Source organism: Cyclopterus lumpus, chromosome 9 (genome assembly GCF_009769545.1).
Source record: "Cyclopterus lumpus isolate fCycLum1 chromosome 9, fCycLum1.pri, whole genome shotgun sequence".
NCBI lineage: Eukaryota > Metazoa > Chordata > Actinopteri > Perciformes > Cyclopteridae > Cyclopterus > Cyclopterus lumpus.
Window position 1 is genome coordinate 10,105,218 of NC_046974.1, and position 23,745 is coordinate 10,128,962.

The 23,745-nt window shown below is 38.6% G+C and overlaps 2 protein-coding genes across 2 annotated transcripts; one reads left to right on the forward strand and one right to left on the reverse strand.

Annotated features, from left to right (window-relative positions):
- Window positions 1-1,764: 1,764 nt before the first annotated feature.
- LOC117735878 (potassium voltage-gated channel subfamily V member 2-like) lies at window positions 1,765-8,384 on the reverse strand. Its single transcript, XM_034540781.1, has 3 exons — window positions 7,050-8,384; window positions 5,525-5,777; window positions 1,765-1,898 (listed from the first exon to the last, which is right to left on the reverse strand). The coding sequence occupies exons 1-3, from the start codon at window positions 8,382-8,384 to the stop codon at window positions 1,765-1,767; spliced, it is 1,722 nt and encodes a 573-aa protein (XP_034396672.1).
- A 4,055-nt stretch (window positions 8,385-12,439) lies between these two features.
- LOC117736628 (transmembrane protein 150A-like) lies at window positions 12,440-22,657 on the forward strand. Its single transcript, XM_034542081.1, has 8 exons — window positions 12,440-12,546; window positions 15,278-15,561; window positions 15,908-15,955; window positions 16,074-16,160; window positions 16,437-16,504; window positions 19,233-19,360; window positions 19,477-19,654; window positions 19,754-22,657. The coding sequence occupies exons 2-8, from the start codon at window positions 15,497-15,499 to the stop codon at window positions 20,053-20,055; spliced, it is 876 nt and encodes a 291-aa protein (XP_034397972.1). The 5' UTR covers window positions 12,440-12,546; window positions 15,278-15,496; the 3' UTR covers window positions 20,056-22,657.
- The last annotated feature ends 1,088 nt before the right edge of the window (window positions 22,658-23,745 follow it).

The following is a 23,745-nucleotide window of genomic DNA, read 5'->3' on the forward strand; positions in this document are numbered from 1 at the left end:
TGTTAACATTTTTACGTTTGTTTTTTTTAATTCCATAATCTGTTTTGGGGTCTTTTTTTAAGAAAAGAAAAATTTTGTAATTGCTGTAATCCCAGTCCTGAGATATTTGTGTTAACTACAAGCATTGTTGTTATTGTAATAACATGTCCTGAGTATATTAGGGAAGGCCCCTGTGCCTTGACATGCTGGGCTGTTCAGCACTGTCAACACTATGAACCGGACACGTGACATGTCAACAGTATTAACTCTGTACCTCTAATCAATCCGAAAACAAAAAGGTTTAAATGATCCTAGACGCACACTGGCTGATCAGGAGCTTAGGTTCAGCATATTGGATTTCAGGACAATGTCATGTTTAATTTGACCCAATAACAGTCCCGATTTTATTAAAAAAAAAAAAATTTAAATTGGTTGTAGAAATCACTAATTTGAACATGTTTTAATTTACTTGGGACTGAAACGATGAGTCGTTTTGGTAAATTAACGGCAATGGACACTTTTGATAAATACCATTTTTTTAAAGCAAAACACACCTAACATTTCCTAGTTTCCACTTTTTAATTGTGAGAATTGGGCTGCTTTTATTTTGTGAAAAGCATCGTGTTTTAGAACATTTGTCTATAATGGGCATTTCTCATTACTTTGATGTTTTATATGCCATACTTTTTCCATAATCAAGAAAATAAAAGGGTAGATTAACTTTTCAGCACTTGACCCGTGCTGACCAATCCTTTTAACTTAAACTGAAAATCAATTTCCTCCAAGTTATTAATCTGCAACTCATGTTTCTCAAACTAATTAAATGTGTAGTTTAGAGCCAAGTTAACTCTCAATTTACGTAGGCTCACAAAGCTACAGTAGATACCGGTACTCCTTAAGATAATTTAGAGACTTTTACTTTACAGCTTCTTTTTGTAAATTACATTTATGCACCTTTGTCTTTTAATAGTTTCTAATGCCAGGTTTTCACATGATTAAAAGGACTAATAATTAAGGTAGTAGAGCCAGTGATAAAAGAAGGTGTTGGCAATTAGGAAGCGACTGACCATGGTCCGACAGCAACACTAAAAACCTCTGCATTTAACTAATGTGAACAAAATTCTTGATGGCAAAATAATGTTCATTATTCATTTTTAATAACGTTTTTCATACCTGTCCTGTAACAGTGGCTGATGTAGAAAACAGATGATAAACAAAGACAGACAGTGATTGTGTACTTATGTATTCATCACATTGCTTTATTACCAACATGAACTTTATAACTTATGAGTGAAGCTTCATTTGCATTACAATGCGGCGCTCAGGAGCTTCATTTTATGTCATGTAACTACCTTAAAAATCATTGTCTATGGCGATCCAGAGAGGTGTTGTATTATGCACGGAACAGTCAATAGGTCTATAACACGGTAGTGTTTGACCGGTTGGGACCAGACGTTGCCGTCATTACTCCAGGGGAAAAAAGATTGGGAATTGCACACAGACATCTTCACACGGCACACCAGCTTTACTTCAGAATAGTATCTTCACTCGCTGTAAGGAAAGAGTAAAAAAAATAAAAATATATAGGATTAATACAATTAGGATTTTACAGAGCAAATATAGTTTACAAATATAAAATTGACAAATAACATGCTTTACATTAATTGGCTAAGCGACAACTCTGTGCAATGCAACGCCAACTGTATTATAGTGTACACATGTTGCTATTATTGCATCCCCTCACTTTAAACCATGCAGCTGTATGCAAGTGCTACCGGTGGTAGACTATAAATACAGAGGCATGAAGCCTATGAGGCTACCTTCTGCGAGCTGCTTTGCGATGCGCTCCTGCTCCTCGCGAACCTTTTTCTCTTCCTCCTCGATCCTCTTCTCCTCAGCTGCAATAGGCTTCAAGTTATCTGAGGAAATTAAAGTATAAAAAAATAAAATAAAATTGCACCCAATATTGACTGTTGATTTAGTAACATGATCTGAAGTGCACATGTTAAGATGCACCCATCAAGAATGACCTCAAATAAGGGCCTTAGTGTCACATCGTTCTTAATAAAAAATACTGCAGGAACTGAGTGGCGATCAGTCGTCTTTTGGCACTTTAACCTTTTAATCCATTACCTGTAGTCTATAATCTCATGTTTCAAGCTAATGACCTTGTATGGTTTTTGTAAGGGAATCAGGTTTTAGACAAGATGTGTAAAGTTTAAAATGTACTCCCCTACGCAGTACAATTTACGAGTATTTTCAGTATATTATGGTGGGTTCCAGTTAAGTTCATGATAACTAGTAAGAATAACTCACCATATCTCTTTTTGCCATAGAAGATGCCAGCAATCAAAGCTGAATACCTTGCGGTCTGTAAAAGGAGAAAACCATGCAAATGAATGTCAGTGATGCGGTCCCTTCAAAGTCAATGCACACTCAAGCAAGTATTAAGGCAAAGGATGTTCTACTATTCATCAATGACAATTACATCTACTGTAGAAGTGTCAGTGACATAGCAATGAGTCCGTAATGTGGCTTGACCCACTGAATTCTAATTAGTGCTAAAAAGAAAGTGTTAAGACCTTGGTCATGGTCACAAACTACACTCAAAGTTTGCAATCAGTCACCACTAAAAATAACCAGCAGAGGGCAACAACGAGGCCGACACATTTATTCAAAAACACGAGCTACAGCTAAATTAAATACATTCACACACGGTAACCTTTGTTTTCACCGAGATAAAAGGAAGGGATATCATTTATTAAAAAAGGCTTCTAAATTTAGAGAATTAATGTCCATGATATTCAAGGACATTTCTATTTATAACAAGCGGTGCTCGTGCCAGCGTTACATCGCTTCAAAGGAGACACCTCAGTGGGACTTTATGTATGAAGATAGATGGTGACATTTCAATCCATGCACGTCACACCAAACAATAACGTTCAACACAATATTTGCTAAGAGAAATCTATAATGCGGCACAAATGCTACCAACTAACGTAAACTACAAGTCGCAGTAACGTTGACGTTAGATGTAAGATAGCATACTTCCCAGCTAACGCTTAGCAGGTTAGCGTGTGTAGCGAGCAAGCTGAACTACGATAGCGAAAGTAAGTTACAGTAAAACACGAGTAACAACATGTAGCGCAACACAAACCTTAATCAAAGGCGACACTGCAACTGGAGGAGCCATAGTTGTACAACTAGCAACAGAGGTCACTTCACCAGCAGAGGACTGAAAGAGAGCTACTTCTTCTGAGGATTTACTGCAGCATATATTACTGTTGAACTACTGCCATCTGCCGGACGACAATGGCTATTTCAGTGGCAATGAAATAGCCATTCCACTAGTCATGTAAAAAGGAAATGCAATTTAATAAATGCATCGGGCTAGATAATATCTCTCTTTTTGCTAAAAAACACAATTATCTGCAAATAGTTTCCATATGTAATTATCTATTTATAAATATGTTGTTGGTTCTATAGCAAATAATATAACAATAATATAAAATGTATATGTGTTTTTTGTGAAAGACACTTTTGTGATTATAGCTGCATGTTTATCATAAAAAGAGAATAACAGTTTCCCACCATTCCACGTCATATACTTTCTCTACATCATAAAACACTTTTCCAATTTTCTTTTCTTTATTAATGTGTCTCGAACCTCTGAGTCCAGACGTCGCTGGGTCCACATACTGTATCTTGATTCATTACTAAATCCAGTATAGTCGGACAGGAAGCATCTTTGATATGTCTACTGTTAAGTTTATTAAGCCTTGCTAAACACACTACAATAAAATAATTCACACTGCCGTCCGGCTCTTTGGAGCGCATGCAGGCCAGTGTTCATCAATCCATCCAGCTCTTCCAGGCTGGTGTTTCTCTCTCTCTCTCCTCTCTGTGTATCTCACCCGCCACCAGAGCTCCAACTGCTGCTGCTCGCTGCTCGCTGCTCTGCCCGCTACCACAGTGTGCTTTACTAACCTCCTACCACAGCTTCAGAGAACTAAAATCAGCTTTTCGGATTTTCCACATTTGCCAAAAGCGCTCGAAGTTCTGATAGAAAACATTGTTACCACCAGCTCATTGTACAGTGTGTTGTACCCTGGTTTGGTGCATATATATATATATATATATATATATATATATATATATATATATATATATATATATATATATATATATATATATAGCCGACCCTTCACCACCTCAGTACAGGACAAAATGGTTGTCCTAAACAGAACTGCTACCCCGGCACTAATATTAGTGCCATCATGGCTGTGGGCACACATCCCCACCATTTGGGTCAAAACTTCAGATATCAAAGCCCTTCGATTAACAGGTCTGGGTAGCCCGAATCTTACAAGAAGATGTAGTATCTGCCAGACTTTTGACATATGTACAATTAAGGCAATTGCTCTATTTATAAATAAAATAGAAAAGACAGGGAAAAGGGAGAATAAACCTGCCGAACCACCCATTCACGTGCCCGCCCATCACTAATTGTGATCTGAATTTTATTCAAGTTGATTGGTGTTAAAAAAAAAATAAAAAATAGAGGGCATACATTTTTTTAATGCTTAATATTATCATTCAGGATGAATCTAGTTGTCTATAGGTGCAATATGTCAGTTATGTGATCCACAGCTTCACTGGAGGGACTTTAGCATTTCCATCTAGCAGTCAATGTGAAGGTGTCATATTTATTCAATGAAGAGACTAGTTTCAGGAGCAGTACAATGTTTATTGACAGGGCAGTGTTTTATCAGACTGCGTTGTTTGACTTAGTTTCATGCATGAAAGTCAATCGCACTGCATCCTATATAGGTGGAACTATAGTACATTGAAAACACCAGTATTTGAAGGTTTAGTACACTTTGGCCCCTGCAGAGCTCCTCATAATTGCTCAGGTCCATGATGATTCATGGTTAAGAATAATGAGTAATGTTGTAGATAAACAAAATGGTAAAAGCCCTTAGAGCTGCTAAGGTAATTCTAAAAGCTTTTTTTTTCATTTAATCCCTTGAGCCTCAGACCAAACTAGCAAAGTTTGACTTCTTTATCTTAAAAGTAGGATGTTGACAATATTACACAATTTCACTTTGGGAACTTCTTTTAAAACATATTTATTTAAAATACATTGTACATTTTAATTCGATTTTAAGTACCAAAAACTTTTCCAGCACTGGGTAACAATATCAAAAATAAGCATATTCCTGCTTGTTTCAACTTCACCCAAGCCAGATGAAAATCATAGGGAAAACAGCTGCACTATTACATCAAATGGAAACATTACGTGTTGTGATGTGTTTTGCATAATTTTATACAAGTTTCCCCCAAATTCTTCTTGACAGCATGTTTGTACATAATAATACCAACCACAAAAGCTGCCAAATATGTGCTCAGATGTGCCACTCCTGGGGAATGAACCCTTATCTTTTGTCCCTGTTCCACCAATTTGCCCCATCACATACAATTTAGTGAATTTTACAGTGAAGCATATTATTTATAAAAAGTTACATAAGCAATCAATGTGCAGGACATTGGGGGCTTCCAAAACAGCGGTTGAACTTGTTCATTGTCCTGTCGGAAAATCTCACCTTCCCTCGGTTCTTCATGCAGGCTGTATACTGATTGGACTTGAGTTTAGAGTAATAGTCTGAGAACTTATTGAAGAGGATGGATATGGGGAGACCGTTGAGAATGATTCCAAAAGAGATGCAGATGAAAGCGAAGAGGCGGCCCAGTATTGTCTCTGGGTAGATGTCTCCGTAGCCCACAGTGGAGATGCTGACCTGCAACAGAGGGATGCGAGCAGTCAGTAGGGATGGAGAAACATGACTTACAAACCATACCAGCAGGTTCAGTCAGTGTCTTGTTTAGCAGACCTTTGCTGAATGTGGTCAATTGGGGTGCTTTGCACCTTTATAAAAAACATTGCATTTTGCCTGTGGTAGCCAGAAGGGTTGGATTATAATTGGAAGCCAGGACATCCCCAAAAATTTATTATTTGCCCAGTGATACAGGTAAGTTAAAAAAAAGAAACAAATTAACAGAACGCAATGTGGCTATCAACCATTCCTAATTCTGGAGCCCCTCTGCACTGAGCTTGAGATGCCAGATCCCAGTTCTAGTTGAGCAAAACATTTAGAGACCTCCTCAGGATTCTATACTCTGCATTTATTTAAAAGTGTGCAGACTATGAATAACCTAGTAATGTTAGCTGATTATACTGTTTTATCTAATATTAGATTTACTGCCACCAATTGGGGAAATGGTTTTCAGCTATAGCATGTGGATCGAGAAACAGCTTCCATATCTCGCACCTCGTGTTGGTAGTTTAAAGTGATAAAAAATGACCAACTGTAGTTTGTTGATGGTTAGTTATAAACTCAAATAATTAGGCCTTCTTGGCATTCATTAGGACCCACGCTTCCAGAAAACCAACTTCATTTATTAACTTTATTGTTACCAACAAATGTTCACATCAGGAGAAGCACGTATTTATTCTGTATCTGCAACAATTATATCCTGTTAACAATATTAATATTGCCCTAAAGTCTTGTTGTCTTAATGTAATGGTAGATTCTCACTCAGTTGTACTTCTTCTTTCTGCTGATTGCCAGACAGTCTGAATGCATTGTACAAATGATTGCACAGTTGCACAGCTGACAGTTGCCTTCACTATAAGCATTACTATGATTCAGACGTTTATCAATTATCTACCCTGGATTAGAAGTAAGACTCTTCCACTTGGCGAAAGAGGGAGGGGAAAGATCTGTTAACGGGTTTATTCATGGAACAGGCAGCAAATCAAAGGTTGGTAACTCAATCAAAGACCTTAACTCAATACATTAACCAGGTTTTAAAACATTAATCCTTTAAAACTGTCCGGTCACTACCGTTCACTTAGATGAATTGGGTTGCTTAGGTCTGTTACTAAGTGATTTATTTAAGTTTTTGTCATTTTAAAAATGTGGGTGCTTTCCATATTTCTTCCACTGTGTATCTTCCCTCTAAACCCTGCTGGGCTTTTACACTATTACATTTTACAACAATGTACTTACAGCGGCCCACCACCATGCATGAGGAATGCTGGTGAAGTTTGTTTGTGGCATGTCATGCTCCACAGTGTACACCATGGCGGAGAAGCTGAAGATGCCCATGGCAATGAAAAGGAAGAGACAGCCCACTTGCTGGTAGCATTGACGCAGAGTGAAGCCAAACGCGCGCAAACCTGTGGAGTGTCGCGCCAGTTTCAAGATACGAAAGATTCGCATCAATCTCATGATCCGCAACACTTGGCCCAACTTTCCCACCTGCCCCACGGCCTGCATGTCGGCCTCGTGCTTAATGTAGTTTTCCTTATTGTCAAAGAACTCCAGGATGGCCTGCACATACTGAGGCAGGATGGCAATCAGGTCCACGGTGTTGAGCACACTCCTGCTGAAGGATTTGAGGTCAGGAGTGGACAATAGACGGAGCAGGTACTCCATGGTAAAGAAGGCGATGCAGATGGACTCCACGTATTCCCAGTACGTCTTACCACTGAGCTGACCTTTAGGAGTTGTGTATTGCATATCCTCTACTGTGTTGAGAGTCATAGCCACCAGGGAGACCAGGACAAACAGGCTGGAGGCCACCGCCATCAGCTTGGCCTTGACAGACGAAAACGGCATCTCCATCAAGTTCCAGATAGCCCTGCGCAACTGGCCCAAGAACATGTCATGAAAGAGCTCCTCATTCTCCTCAATCTCCACCTCTGCCTCGAGCTCCCGCTGGATCTTCAGCTGCTCGTTCAGCTCATCCTGCCTCTCCTCAAAAGAGATGCGGCAGCAGCGGTGGGTGTTCTTGATCCTCACGCCCCAGTAGTTGATCTCCTCCAGGAAGTTGCGAGGACACAACTCATCCTTGATCCACAGCACACCAGTCCTGTAGAAGTTGAAGATGTTGTGGAAGACATCTGGGTCCCTGTCGAAGAAGTACACATTGTTTGTCACAGTGTAGTCATCGCACAGGTCCAGCTTCATGCTATGGTCCGTGTAGGTGGCCAGTCGTCCAATTCTTGTCTTGGGATACTTGACAGCCAACTTGTAGGCTATCTGGTAGGGCTTCCCACCTACATTGATGTTGATTATGTAGTTATTCTTGGAGGGTACATTTGTCTTCAGGAAGCTGGACGGAGCACAGTCATCCTCTTCATCTTCATACTCTGCATAAATGTCGTAGATGTCCCTGCTCAGCTCCTGCATTGAGGTCCATGTCTTCACACAGCTTTCCCTGGCAAGTGGATAAGCAATCTCAGAGGGTCTTCGATTAATGTCTGAATCTGCTACTTTGTAGTTGGGGAAGAGACTCTGCCTCCTATTCCACAAGTTGGCCACCTTGCTTTTGCTCCCCATGATGATCTCCCGTACACTACACAACAGACAGAGCGCTCAGACCAGCCAGCATTACTGCTGTCTAATACCACCTTTACCTACGCATGGAGGACATGAGCAGGATGCCTCATGGCCCCATTAATGTTGCTGACTGAGAGGATCTGCATGCTTACAGGACATCTAAATACCATTATCCCCGGCTGAGCTGCCTGGCTGACATGAGGTTGGCTATGTAACATATCTCTAGAAATACTCATCATGAATTCACCTCCTTCAGGTTGATAAATGTTTGGGTAATTTAAAGACAGAATAGTCTCAGAATCAGTATTGTTTTTGTCACATTTATTTAAAATCTAGAATTGGAAAAAATATCATTGTGTGTTTTGAGTCTTTTGTTTTGCTTGAGGAAACATGTTGTGAGGTTTTTCTTATACAAAATACTTTCTTTAATTTAAGGATTAAGTGTCCTTGTTTATTATTATTATTATTATTATTATTGTGCAATACTTTAAAAATTCTGGAGGGTAACAAAAGAAGGCTGGTAGCTTTAAGCATGAGCCTACTTTCTGATTCGGAGGGGGTGCAGGATTCTTCAGAAGTTGAAGTGATTCAAAGCCACAGACTCTAGGAAATAATATTTTGTTTTTATATAAAACCTTTCTATCAATAAAGTTGTGTCACGTAATTAAAAACATTATCTTAACTAACAGGCATAGTGATTTAACCAGACGCAATAAGAAACACAACTTTACCTGCAACTGAATCCTCTTATTGGATATCAGATTATTGTCCTGCTGATTACCAGTGCCACCTGACCAGGAATGGCGTTCTGCAAGGCAACTGACTCAAGACATTATGAACCATACAGTATTAATCTTTATTTACTTTCCTGCTGCCAATCACCATTGACAAGTTAAAACAATTAAGGATTTAATTAGTTAAAGTAGTGCCATTTAAATAGAGCTACCAGACTTTAGCTAGTCTTGTTAGTGTCGTGTCTCAAGAGAACTAGAGGTGAACTGAATTTATCATGCAAGCCACAGGGACACACCATGCGAGTGAGGCCACAGTAAAAAAAGGGAAATGTTTACATGAGATATAATAAAAGCCAACGGAATGACAGCTTTGGGGTTTTCAGACACACATCGACATCAAGTAAAAAGGTTTGTTTCAAACAAGCCAAATTACATTATAAATGTTATGGATGGACAAAAACAATTGCCTCATGGTGATTTCCATTTACTAGAGAGGTGAAGAAGCCCATGCTGTTCAGTGGGCGTGTGTAAGTCTTACTCTTTTTTTTCTTATTGATCCGGTCGAGGAAGCAGCATTGTAAAACAAAGCATCAAATGTAATCTTTATTCTAAGATTGTACAGCATCTGCTTTTGAGATCTAACGTTTCCTGTCACTCACTTTGTTGTTCGCAAGATTTATGGATCAAATTTGGCAAAGTTCCTTCAAAGCAGCATATAGTGAAACAAGAATGTAGGTTATAATCCCTCATCTAGATTTATAAACCCTTACATACATTCTCATTTATTTACAGCTGGAAAATCCAAACACTTGTTCCGTTACAATAAACCACAATAAACCTGAACCTGACCTTTGCTGATTATACACATACAGGGTTTGTGCAAAATAAGCAGCCACTGGGCATCCCTTTTCTTTTTTCTTAAATGTGTTTTCCTTAAACCATTTTTTAAATTTGAAGTGTAAACTCCACAACAGTTTGTAGCCCTATATCATAAGGACTGCACAATGTTCCTATGTACATATTTTGACCACATACAGGTACATGAGATATGAATTTAAAAAAATCAGTTTTGTGTGCATATCAGCGGATCACAATTAAAAATATGGACATGTTTTTGGTTCTTACTATCAACTTTCTTTTGCCACCAGCAAAATTCAGAACACAGTTAGAAGGGATGAACACACTAAACTAATGTATTAGTTATATATGTATAAACAAGGATGGTATTTAGACTAGAGTAAATATACATGTTAATATTAGACACCTGCTTTCTTTCTTGAATGCCAAGATTATTGATAACCCATTATGCTTGTGATAGGACTTATTTGTACTCTGCAGTATAAATTCACCGGTACTGACTGTTAAGGAATTGCACATGTGAGCTCAGTTTGACCACATTTGTCAAAATGAATTCATTTAAATGAATTAAACTGTGACGGTGAGAGTATTCAAGAGAAGTCAAAAGATTTGTTTTGATATTGGATGAACTATTTACAGCTACATTTCCAGGTTTGGTAAATGTGCCTCACATTAGCATGTTGTGGAAATCAGTGGGAAATGATCTGTTGTTATGAACACATTAATGAATGGGAGGGAGAGCAGTGTCTGCTCTCTCCAGCAGATGGTAATATCATGAGCAAAACCATAATCCAATCCTAACAATTTATTTGCTTTGTCATTGTGCTGAGTGACACTACTGACAGTGTAATAATGTTGAGATTGGAAAATTGGATTTGACTCAGGTTATGTCTTGTATATTACTCTCTGCATCCAGATCAAGCCATTAAAATAACTGCTAGCCATATGAGATAAATAATGTCAGTAGTTGAGCTTTTCAGAGTCACCCTCAATTGAATCCACCACATGGATGCTCGCTTTATTTTGAATAACCAAAATATAGTGCTGATCACACAGTTGGTGAAGGGAGCCTCAGAGCTTAAATCATTCTCAGCAACTTTTAGATTGGTTTAGAAAGCTAGCAATCTCAGATACCTCTGTGGTACCTCCGGAGTAGTGTGGCACCAATCAGCAACTATTGTGCACGCTGGCTTGCTGTCACAGTCATAGCTTACTGGGGCACTTGAATAGAGCTGAGCCGTTGACACCTGTGCTTTTCCAACTACAAGTCAAATGTCAAGGTTCCATCACTGTCCGGCCTTCCAAATAAAATCCTTGTAATTTGTGTAAACTTGTGGTTCTACAGGCAAGTGAGTTCAAAATACTATCACATGTTTATAAAAAATTTAAAATAATATTTTTAATTTGACTCAAGCTGACAATATTAAAAGAAATAATGCTTGCTTGCATTTACTTGCCACTGGAATAGTCATAGAATATGCAGTTTTAATCCATGAATATATTGATTTATATAATAAAATAAATATATAATGTGATTAATTATATTGTCAATTAAATTATACCTTACAATTAAAAGAAGAAAAAAAATGTTATAATTAAAGATATTTTGATCTGTAATAATAATTACATTTTAAAAAGGAAAAAGGAAAACACATTTTGAAATGGATTTTACATTTTAATTTTTTTTTCTCAAATTAACATCACATTCCATCTCAGTATTAATTTGTGTTCTACTACATGAAGTCCAACCCACAGAAGAGCAGCTGATACTTTGCACAGCTGTTACATGTGGGTGGGAATCTCATGTGTCAAAGCTCATTACTGCTATTAATTAGTGTTTCCCTGCTTTGACACATAAAGATGACTGCAATGGGTGTTTAAAGGATTAAGATTTTAACGTTACTTATCTCACGTGGGTCGGTACCAGCCAGGTATGTCCAGTACATAGTCACAGATAAAAATAAAATGTTTTGTATACTTCTACAAATAATTTTTTTTTTTACAGAGTTTTATGAAAAAGTATATGACATGTTATATTTGATTCCAGATATATTGTCCTACACACATTTCGTGGTGTGTCATTTATCATATTTTAAACTTCATTTTGAAAAGTCTTAATCACGTTCTTCTTGTGTTTTATAAATGAAACATCTTAATGGACATTCTCATTCAAAAATAAAAATAAAAGCCTCATATTCATGTATACACTAATCATATAAAGATAAACCAGGTTGAACACATAGTGAAACTGTTGAAACTGAACTGACACCGATGACATATATCTGTTATAGTTATTGGGGCACAACTGTGTTGATGGGCATTCCTGTGAATACGTTTTGCAGAACATCTTCTATATTTCTACACTTACATTAATACACTGTCATGAACTGAATGGGTGAGTCAAATTAAAAAAAAATGTACATGGTAAAGAAGTGACACTACTATTGTGTCTTATTTTGAAATGCATACCCGGAAGTAATTTATGCCGCTAGCCTGGTCTGCTAAGAAAACGCTGTTTTTAAAGGGAAACCAAGGTTGTTGAGGTCCGTGGTGGGCATAGCAGGTTGAAGGTAGGTGTGCATTCCCCTCTGTGTAATGGCTGTCTCAACCGCGTTAGTTTTCTTGTCCTCTAACTGTCTTTTGTTGAGCAGCTTATTACTTAGGTTAGCGGAAATCATGGTGCAGAGAAGTCAAGACAACTGGTAAAGTGCAAGCTAACGAGCTAGCTAGGTTGAAGCTAATAAGGCTAACGGTACCGTTAACCGGTTCACGAGCACCGGCTGCCGATCTCAGGGATGCTGCTCAGTCTGTTTGGCTGGAGTAGGTGGCTGTGGATAAGTGAATATAATGTATTCACTGTTTATTGCATTGTCACAGTTTTACCGAGTCTTACAAGTACAGTGCCGAATATTTTATCTGAATGGCTGCGGGGGTTGGGGGTGTTATGGCCCCCCCTTACACACACTCAGCTTTGCCTGTATTAACTCAGTATCCAGCGTTTTTAGCTGCTCCTGAGAGATGGTTATGAAATTATGAGTTATATTGTATATATCTGACCAGCTTGAGCTACATCTGCAACTGGTTTGAACTTTCAGGGGTTATTCATAATCTGCCCTAATGCTGCTCTATGCTGGCATGACAAGTTTACATTTAGTGTGTAACCTCTAAATGTGATGTTAAAATAATGTCTTATGTTAACAATTAAAAGACAGTTTTCTATGAGCTTTGTCACCAGGCCTGTTGCAGCTGTGTGAAATATAGAAACATAATTTTCTCAATTGAATAACTAATTATGAGATGCCTTTTGACGACTGATGTCAATTAATAGAAAGGGATTTGAATTAAAAATATTTACAAGTGATTTATCATCCACAAGTAAGATTGATGCCCATTTGAAACAAATAACGAACAACTCAAATAACGAACAACTCTAGGACGTCAAGTCTTATCTGGGTGTCACCAGTATAGAAATGCATACATGGAGAACAATGCACATGCCTCTTTTATATTATTATAATATCTTAGTGTTTATATGAAGAATAAAAAAAAAGAAGTCTAAATTGTAGTATCAAATCAGCAATTCACACTACCCGTGGTGATTTGCAAGCCTCGCTATCTCAAGTACTGTACTTAAGTAACATTTGTTGTACTTCACTTACACTTTATTTTACAATATTAGTTGCTAGTTAGTCTACTTTGTAGATATGATTTGAAATAGGCCATTCCGTATAATAAGTATACTTTGACTCATCGCACTTTAAGTATATAATTATGCCAATGCTTTTTTACTTTTACTGATATACCATTTTGAATGGAGGACTTCAACTTGTAACTGAGAATATTTAAGTTGTGTCAAGGTTTCCCACAATTTAACAATAATCACGAAAGACAAAAATAGAATTAGTAAAATATGAATATATTTATTTGAGTTTGAGCCTTCCCCTTTCATTTGAATTAGCACAAGACGAGTTCATCCTTTTCAGTGTTCACTGTATCTTCCCTCTCTGCAAAGGACACACTTGTGACTGTAAAATGATACGTGTTGTCCCTCCACCACAAAGCTGACCTTGGCTGAGTCCTCCATGCTCACAAGGTTATTACACTTTGCCTTTCACAGCTTCATGTTGCTGTTCAGTTCTAATCAAGGGGTGCTTGTCTTTCTGTCTCACAGTGCTTGTGTGATTTAGAGATACATCATCGGCAAAAACAAATGCAAAAATCTGGACCATTTGGTTCAGAGCAAGTTTCAGCTTTCTAAACCATATACATTAAACACCAGGTTTTGTTTTTAGCTGTTCAGAATTCAAAGAGCAAGGGTTTCTCTTTCTACAAACAATTACCATTAATGTTTAAATATGCTAAAGTGAGAATATTATCCAAGAAAATGCTGATGTTGTCCAATAATAGGCCTTTCCACTAAGATGATTCAGCACCAGTTCAACAGTTTGCATTCTTTTATTAGACACAATTTCAATTTGTATTAAGAACTTTTGAGAAGAGATTCACTAGAATGTGGAAATGCTTTTGCCATGTTCTTAGGAGTACAACATACAGACTACTTACTAGTTGTCAGCTGGCTGTCAACTGTATTTTTTGCTGTGTCTCGTGTACAAAAGATGTGAGGCAGTCGGTCTTTGACCGTGTTCAGTATGGAGGCAAATCCAATTTGTTTCTCAAATCAGATCTTAAAGAAAGACTGCATGGGTTGCTGTGGTAACAACGTAGACGTCAGCAACTAAGAAAGCTGGTATACATTACGAGGGGGAAGCAGCCAAAAAGTGAGAGCAAAGTGAAAGTGACAGCAGACAATTTATTTGGTCCACAAACTGTTGTTCACCTCTGTCATCCATTAATTGTAATTGTATAAAATGGGGAAAATGTAGGTCAGTGTTTTCCAAAGCCCAGGATGACATCCTAAATAAATTCTGATTTTGTCCATAACTCAAAGATATTCACTTAACTGTCATTGGAGAGTAAAGAAACCAGGAAACATTAACAAGTAGGAGTGTGGAATCAGAGAATAATCTGATAGTTGACCACTAATCGATGAATCGTTGCAGCTCTAAATTAGACTCACTGAAAGAAAATAGAAACTCACAAAATGGTAAATTAAGTCTTTGTTACAATGTAACTCTTATTTATTTATATATATATATATATATATATATATATATATATATATATATATATATATATATATATATATATATATAATTGACATCACATATGTATGATTACAGTAGTTTTACTGAATGTATATTTTTCATCTATTTAGTAACACTTTCCCATCTCTTCTTTCAGGTTGCTGCTGGTTGCAGGGCCCTGTGGAGCAGAAGAGCTGTGCCATTCCCCCTTTTTTCCTCCCATGTCCCCCCCCCTGTGTGTTTCCCTGTGTGTGTGTGTTAGTGACCCCGCACCCCCACCCACCTCCCACCTGAATCCTCCTGTCGTGTCACCACTCCAACCCGAAGCCCCCCTCTCACTCCATGCTTGGGACAAAGCCAGCTCACTGCCAGCCCAATGACTGCCTGGATCGTCCTGCCTGTCAGCCTGTCTGCCTTCTCCATCACTGGAATATGGATAGTGTGAGTTACAGTAACACTTTGCTGTGTCACATACTATCACATTGAAACATAATGCGTTAACATTATCAGGTGTACAGATGGAACACATACTAATTTATTGGACTGTGCAACTGGACATCCCAAGCCTTTTATTTACTTGATCAACAATTTCAAGATGGAAATCACGAACCAAAATGTTTATACTATTTGAGTATATTCACATGCTCCAGTGAGTATTTCTTCCTGCTGAATGATCCTTTTCCTCAAGCCCAGTATGATATGCTTTTACCTTGTATCATTCGGGATTAGAACGCTGTGTTTGAGCGCTGCCATTTCTTGAAATTGTGGTTTGTTTCTTGTCCCAAAGGTATGCCATGGCTGTGATGAATCACCATGTTTGTCCTGTGGAGAACTGGTGAGTGATTTTCCTCTTTTTATTGGAGGAAATGGGCACAAACTCTGATATCACTTTTTTGTGGGCACAGTCTGATGCCAGTTAGGGAATTACTGAACTTATTTTGTGACTGCTCCAGGTCTTACAATGTAACATGCACAGAAGAACTGCCCCGACCGGGCTTCCCCAAGACATGCTGCACCATCCAGGACATCCCCCTCATCAGGTCTGCTGTTCGACCTTTCCTCTTCTCTTCCTTTATGCAGTTTACACAAGCAATTGTGTGTCAGCAAAAGCCCTGAGGCATGAATTAGCACTGTGTTATCTTGTGGCTCTTTGACAGTCATTAACCCACTCTTTGCAAAAACTGTATTAGACAACTGTACATTTTTTTTTGAAGAAATACCGACAATTGGTAAAGGGACTTTACCAGTCATATATGTAGGTATAGGTTATTCTCCTACTTTTTTAAATAATGACGTTTTGTCTCCATTTGCTGCAGTAAATGTGGCTCCTTCCCTCCTGAAAGCTGCCTGTTCAGCTTGATCGGCAACGTTGGAGCCTTCATGGGTAAGGCCTCATTCTGACTGAATTTAAAAACATACATGCACAGTTCTTTCCTTAAAGGAATAGTACAACATTTTAGATTTGGATGAGAAGATTGAATCCACTCGCATGTCTGTATATGCTAAATATGAAGTTACAGCTTGACTCGCTCTTGTTTTTCCTAATAGCCTCCGAAGCTCACTTAGGCTACATCCACACAAATCCGTTTTCGTTTTTAGTCCACATGACGACCGTTTAAAGACGCATATCACATGACCATTAACGTACACAGGGCATGCGCGTGACGTTGTGAATGGGAAGCAGATTTTCTACACACTGCAGTTGGTTTAGTTGCAGAAAATACTGCAGAGAAAGAACAGCAATGGCGAAAAGAGGGACCACGGGTCTCTTTGCTTGGACCGACGACGAGGTCGAACTGTCGCTCAGTCATGTTATAGGGGCGTGGTGACGAATCGGGGAAGAACACGTCGTGACTACCAAGACTTAATTAAGTAGGGAATGCGGGTGTCTATGTCATTGTTTCCAAATTTCTCTGTTTGCCCCCGTCCACACTAGAACCCTTACCAGAGTTTTCAGAATACGTCCCCACTGAGATGGCAGGTTGGGGTGTCCTTTCCAGCACCTTGGAATAGTTGTGCTGCGTCAGCCAAGACAGTCCAACAATGTCCAGAACCTCTGTTGGTCGTGTTCAGCATTTCTTCAAAGTGCTCTTTCCATTGCTTGACAAAATCCCCAATCCAGGTTCACTGTTCTCCTTCCCTGCTGAACGCAGCCAGAGCCAAGCCCTGTTTTCCCTTTCGGAGTTGTCTAATGGTTTGCCAGTGCTTCTTTTAGGCCAACCAAAAGTCCCTCTACATAGTCTCCCGGAACTCCTACACCCGTGGTTTTGCTTTGGTCCGTGTTTTAGCTGCAGTCATTCTGGCCTTTAATTCTTTTTCTGGAGACCCTTGGGCGAGCCAAGCCCAAAAGGCCTCCTTCTTCAGCTTGACGGACTTCTTCACAGCTGGTGTCCACCATTGGGTTCATAGGTTGCCACCACAGCAGACCCTGGTGACGTTCTGACCACAGCTCCTAGCAGCCACTTCCACAATGGAGGCTTTGAACATGGCCCACTTGGAATCCATGTCCCCAGCCTCTCCCAGGATTTTTTCTGTAGGCGGTAGTTGAAGACCTCCTGGACAGGGGTCTGATTCAGAAATGTTAATATCAAAGTTATAACAATTTACAGGAATAACTTTTCTTTCCTTTCCTTCTAAAATATAGTTAGATAAATAGCATACTTTTTTATGTACAATTTTTTATTTTATACTTTTCTGGCATAAATTGGTGCCTTTGGTCGGGATAAAAATCATGGTAAGAATTCACCATAAACAAATAAATAATAATTCAGCCTGGAGACCAGTTAAAAAAAGACAACATTTTGGCAACATTTTCTTTACCCACCGCACCCATGTAGTGAGCTTTGTAGGTGCTTCCCCTCACTGTTCCTATTCTTTTTGCCAAGTTAAGCCATCTGTAGCTGTATTATTTATATTTATTATTTATGTACAGAGCATGGTATCGATCTTTTCATCTAACTCTCAGCAAGAAAGAAAATGAGCATCTTTATTTCCAAAATGTGGGGGGTGTTATAAAGGACACAATTTTATTTTGTATTTAATATAAATTAAATATCGTATAATGTAGTAAAATTACACTAAAAAATCCATTGGCTGTACTTTACAGAAATTGTTAAATATTGGTAATTTAATATATAATGTAAAATTGCTAATGTGCACTAAATAAAACGACTGCCTTCTGCTCTTTCACACAAAGCAACAAATCAGTATAGCTGAGGTGAAAAGTGTTTAACGCCTGTGTCCATTATGTGTGTGTATATTAATCCATGGTGCCCACAGACACCAACCACTAACCTCCAAGAGATTTGGAGGGGCTTGAAATAGCCTGTGCTCTCTAATCAATAATGAATGCGGCTTTCCTTCCACTTCCCCCCTCTGTCCTCTGTCCTCTCTCCTGCGTGTGCCCTCCATGGCCTTCCTCCTTTGCTCCCACCCCCATCTTCTGCTTTCACCACTCAGCTCTGCCCCAAATCTCCCCTCTCTGCTTTAATTGTTTCTCTGCTGCGGTTTTCACTATAATATTCTTTTATGTTTCATTGCATTTATATTTCTACATTTAACTGTCATTCTGTCTATTCTCACCTCCCTTCTCCCTCTTAATAGTGTACAAAGCTGCTTGGTTGCTTTAGTTTTTACCTTTGTAACTATAGCTGTGTTAAAGCACAATTTTACTGTTTTACTGCCTCGGGGAAAGTACTGTAACACACGGCAACCTGCAGGTTTATGGTTTTTCAAAAGTGAAACAAACCTGTTAAAAATGGGAAGAAAAGCAAAGGTCAAGATCACTGTGACCTCAAGTCTGTCTCATAGTCGTAAATGCCATATTTCAGGAACACCAAATGTTTTTGGGGTTATTTAAAAAAAACTTTGCACAAATGCCCACTTGGACTCAAGGATGAACTGATGAGGTTTGATGGTCAAGGTGATCATGAATGAATGTGGCAATTTCAGACAAACATCTGATAAAATGCTGAAGTGATGACATTTTGGACGTAAAATTAATGTAAAATTCAACTGGCCTGGTTGACGGAGGGATACAACCTCAAGGTAGTAATTATTACGTTATTATTCTTGCGTTATGGATGCAGTGTAATTTTTCCCGTGTCTTGCAGTCGTGATGGTGTGCCTTCTGCGCTACGCCCAGGTGATCGAGCACAGCCACCGATGTTGGGTCAACACCAGCGCTCTGGTGTCCGGCTGCACCAACGCTTTGGGTCTGGTCATCGTGGGCAACTTCCAGGTAAATGTGAATTATTATATTAATTACAATTTTGGTGACCTTTGGCTTTTTTTCTTTTTTTTTTAACCTCAGACAATTAGAAACAATCCCTCTGACTGTTCTCTTCCGTTTGCCAGGTTGATCACGCCAAATCTCTACACTATGTGGGTGCTGGTGTGGCATTTCCAGCAGGGCTGCTGTTTGTGTGCCTGCAGTGTGTGCTCACCTACCGGGTGGCTGTTACTGCTCTTGACTACTGGATGGCCCATTTCAGAGTTGCTCTGACACTGGGAGCCATTGTCTCCCTCGTCCTCAGTATCCTTCACTAGAGATTAGGTGAAATAGGAAGAGGAGCTCTTGGGTTTGCTCCTCCATCTACCAGATATGTTTGTTCCCCTTAACTTTCGCTTCTAGGTGGCATTTTCTTCATCCACGAGAGCTTCATCCTGCAGCACGCTGCAGCCATCTGCGAGTGGGTCTTCACGGTGGACATCCTGGTTTTCTACGGCACCTTTACCTACGAGTTTGGCACAGTCACCAGCGAGACTATGATGATAGGCCTGCATCAGAGTCACCACCACGGTTCAGGAGTCATCATGGGCCCGAGGGGCCGGGGCTCGACACTGGGTGGGGCGACGAAGGGCCTCAAGTCCCCCGGGGGAAGCAGCACGTCCACACATCTCAACTGTACACCAGAGAGCATAGCCATGTTGTAGCTCTGCATTGCTGCCCAAAGGTTTGCAGAGTTGCTTCATGGGCTCGCACAGAAAGGCAAGACAACAGATGCAACCTGTGGAGGAACACAGGAAGCACAGATTTCTTCTTTCCAATGTTGGTGCGAGCCACTGCAGTCAAATATCTTGTAGTGATGTTGAGAGGAGGTTAAGCGTGTGGAGCTAGCTTGAGCACTGAAACCATGAATGTTTTCCAAGATGGCGGTTGATTTGGGCAATTCTTCACTGGAGTCGGTTGTTTCTTGAACAACACTTTACATCACCGACTGTACATCACTGGTGTGCCCACAATGGGGTTTCCCCCTGCCCAGACACTTCATAAACTACCCAATGCTCAGCCTGGCCCACCTGTTTTGGCCTTTTACTTATCTCTGCACGGCACCGTTTTTGAATTGAGAGAATGACTATTTATGATTGAGTATTGAATTTGCATAGGAAGTACAACATATTGAATGTTTGAGAAGTGAACATTTAACAGTTATGTATGTTTTACAGGCTGTAAGCATATGGCCTTTTACAATCAATCGAGCATAAACTATCTGTCAAATGATTGGCAAAAATCATTAATTTCACTCGACAATTTAATAGGTTGCACAGATGATTTTGAATGCAAATTTTGATATTATTTTACAAACTATACATGTATCTTGAGCCACTATAATTCTTGAGATCATAATTCATGTCATTGGCATAGGAGTGCTTGATTGCTGCGTAAAACCCAACAGCTCTACTCTGTTGTCAGGGCGAGGACCGTGTGCATCTCAATCACTCATAACTAATAAGTCGTGTCCCTTGATGTCATTCCATTATTGTCCCACATGGTGCATGATCTGATTTATTTTGTAACAACATTTACATTTCATGCTATCTTTTTATTTCATTGACTTTGAAGTACGGTGCAATAATATTCATAAATTGTCTGATAATTCCCGCTGGAGTGAATAATGCCTTTTTCAGTGTGTTGGAATTGAACACGGGCTTTTTACTTGTTGTTTTTAATTAATTTCTTTTTTTTATTATTTTCTTTTTTTTAAAGTGAAGCCAAGTGATTTTAAGTGACCTACATATTATAGTAAAATAAGTAGATGTGAAGGTAAAAATGTAATCCGACTAACACATTTACAAAGTAACGTAGTTCTTGCCCACACACTGATTTGATTCCAGGCTGGACCCTTGGAAGCCTTATTTGAGTTTGGAGAATAAGTCTTCTGTTAGATATGAAGCGATGCTCCGCCTTCTCAGCAGCTCCAGAGGAAGTTGTGTTGACGGGAGTTAACTGAGAGGTGACTGATGCTTGCAGACCGTGTGCCATTAACTTCATGGCGTCACAAGAGTGTTACAAACATCAAACGGGTTGTAGACTGAAAGGAAAGTGTGTCGTATTTTAAGGTTGTGTATGATTTCCTGTTGCCAATTTCTCTCAACGGTATATTTACCATTGTGAATGAGCTTATCACCAGACTGCCACAAACTACTACTGCTCAAACTTAAACTGACTAATGCCACCCAATTTAGGATATACTCGGACTATGTTTTGTAGTAAGCAAGTGAGCTTTTTCTGTTTTGAGAAGTATATTTCATAACGCACAGTATTCTGCCCTCTGCATAGTGTTGATGCATTTTTAACTGTCTAACCACTGGATGCCAGCAATACATTTTTAAAAAGGTCACATCACCTACCTCTTATCTTTTGTGGGTTTGATGTTCTGAAGGAAAACCTTGAGTTCCACATGTTTTCCATCTTCAATGGTTTGAAAAGTGTTTAATATGACGGTAGCTCAGCAATCCACAGCTCCATCCACAAAGTCTTAACAAGTGGATCCGCTGTTACACGAGCTGCGTATTCATGTGTCGGGTCAGTTTGACTTTCTGTGCAAATTATTTAACTTCCTACTGTTTCTGGGACTACAGCAATCCTGTCTTCTGCGAATCTTGCCAAAAAAGACTGGAATCCACTGGGGTTTTGATTGGTTTTCTGTGTGTCAGCAGCAGGCGTATCAATTGATAAGAGTGCACTGTTTCAGCCTTATCCCTCATACTGTGCCAGGGGATCATGTTCAGATTTCTGTTTGTTTTAATCTTGTGTTCAGCTGTAGCCTATTTCACCAAACAGTAACTAAGTCACACGGTGTGACTACAAATGGCAGCTTGTATTAGCCCTCACATCAGGGTTGGATGTATTCTTTAAAAGCATCTATTTCATAATACCATCTTCCACATGCCAACATTTGAAGGTAGGTTTTACAACTTGTTTCTTTTCCTGTCAAAATGTACACTCCAGTAAGCTTTCATATGGTATCTTTGTTGATGGAAGAATCCTATATTACAAAAAGCTGATCTGTACATGTCTTGAACTCTTACCATCAACACAGAAACAATGTCTATACAAATGTATTATACATATTTCCTCAATTTGAAAAATGTCAAAGAATGGTAGTCAGAGAAATCCCCAAAAATAAGTCAACACTGATTATTTTGTTTCCTTTTTATAAATTCTGTAAATATGTACAATTTGTCTATCATTTAGGTATTTTCATTTGACAGAGATTTATATTCAAATATGAAATAAAAATGATAAATTATATATTTTGCATGGATTGTCCTTGAATCACAGAAAATTGTCTTTGTATCCTTTAAACATTATTTGTAAATTGCTGCTTAAAGCAGAGAGAAAAATGATATGCTCATACGTTACTTCTACATATAGTCGGTGTGGAATAGTGTTAGTATCATCCTGAAACTATTATGGTCTTTGGGTGGTTATTACCCCAATTGGTAGCCTTGGCCACACCAAATTAGTTTATCTATTTATATATTTCTAATATTGAGCTGCCAGTGATGATGCAATAAGTGTAAATATTTGATAGTGTTCAGCTCAACAACTGAACTGAAGACTTAAATTCAACCATCAGGACCGGCTCTGATTTATTGAATCCTAATTACTGACAATGGTGTTCATTAATACAAAAATATAATTGTTTTGTGTTAGTCCCGCAAAATATTGTCGTATTACTTACTTACTTGAATTAGTGAGCAAAATTAAGCACAATCAGCAAATGTTAAACTCAAATGTTTGCTCAACACATGAACGACTTATTGAAAACCCTTAAATTACTGAAGATGTATGCGATAAATGTTGGTTATTTAATGCTACTATATATACTATGACTTTTTAAATGGCATACTATGCCAATACTTCTTTGAAGGTATATTACTTTTTATGACTTTTCCTTTTCATACCTTTTTTAAATTGCAATTCTATATGCCAAAACTATTCTTTTTGACCTTTTGTGCCACATTCGGTATGACTTTTTGTGACATTTTTTGCAGCACATTATACTTTAACATAACATTATAGCATTCTATACTATCACTGCTAAGTGATACTTTGTTGGTGTACTATGACCTTTTGACTTTTTCAGGCATTTTTAAATGGCATATGCCTACTATTTGAATACTATACTTTTTTATATACTATCCATGTGTATTTTATGTATTTTATACCATGAGATTTTTTTGCATACTATAACATTTCTGAAAAATACTTTCTAATGGAACTTATGTCATTTTTACTTTTAGGTCAACGTATATTCCGTCATAAAAATGGCTTTAAAGACTTTTTTCGACACTATAAGACTTTTTATAACTTTCATAACTCTTACGTTGACTTTA

What these genes read in the sequence shown, in the direction of transcription:
- LOC117736628 (XM_034542081.1), top strand. Translation starts at nt 15,497, where the DNA reads ATGACTGCCTGGATCGTCCTGCCTGTCAGCCTGTCTGCCTTCTCCATC. An exon ending in CAGGACATCCCCCTCATCAG is followed by an intron (nt 16,161 to 16,436) that starts GTCTGCTGTTCG and finishes CATTTGCTGCAG; the next exon opens with TAAATGTGGCTCCTTCCCTC. An exon ending in CAACGTTGGAGCCTTCATGG is followed by an intron (nt 16,505 to 19,232) that starts GTAAGGCCTCAT and finishes CGTGTCTTGCAG; the next exon opens with TCGTGATGGTGTGCCTTCTG.
- LOC117735878 (XM_034540781.1), bottom strand. Translation starts at nt 8,384, where the DNA reads ATGGGGAGCAAAAGCAAGGTGGCCAACTTGTGGAATAGGAGGCAGAGT. An exon ending in ATGCATGGTGGTGGGCCGCT is followed by an intron (nt 5,778 to 7,049) that starts GTAAGTACATTG and finishes CCTCTGTTGCAG; the next exon opens with GTCAGCATCTCCACTGTGGG. An exon ending in CTGTTTTGGAAGCCCCCAAT is followed by an intron (nt 1,899 to 5,524) that starts GTCCTGCACATT and finishes TAATTTCCTCAG; the next exon opens with ATAACTTGAAGCCTATTGCA.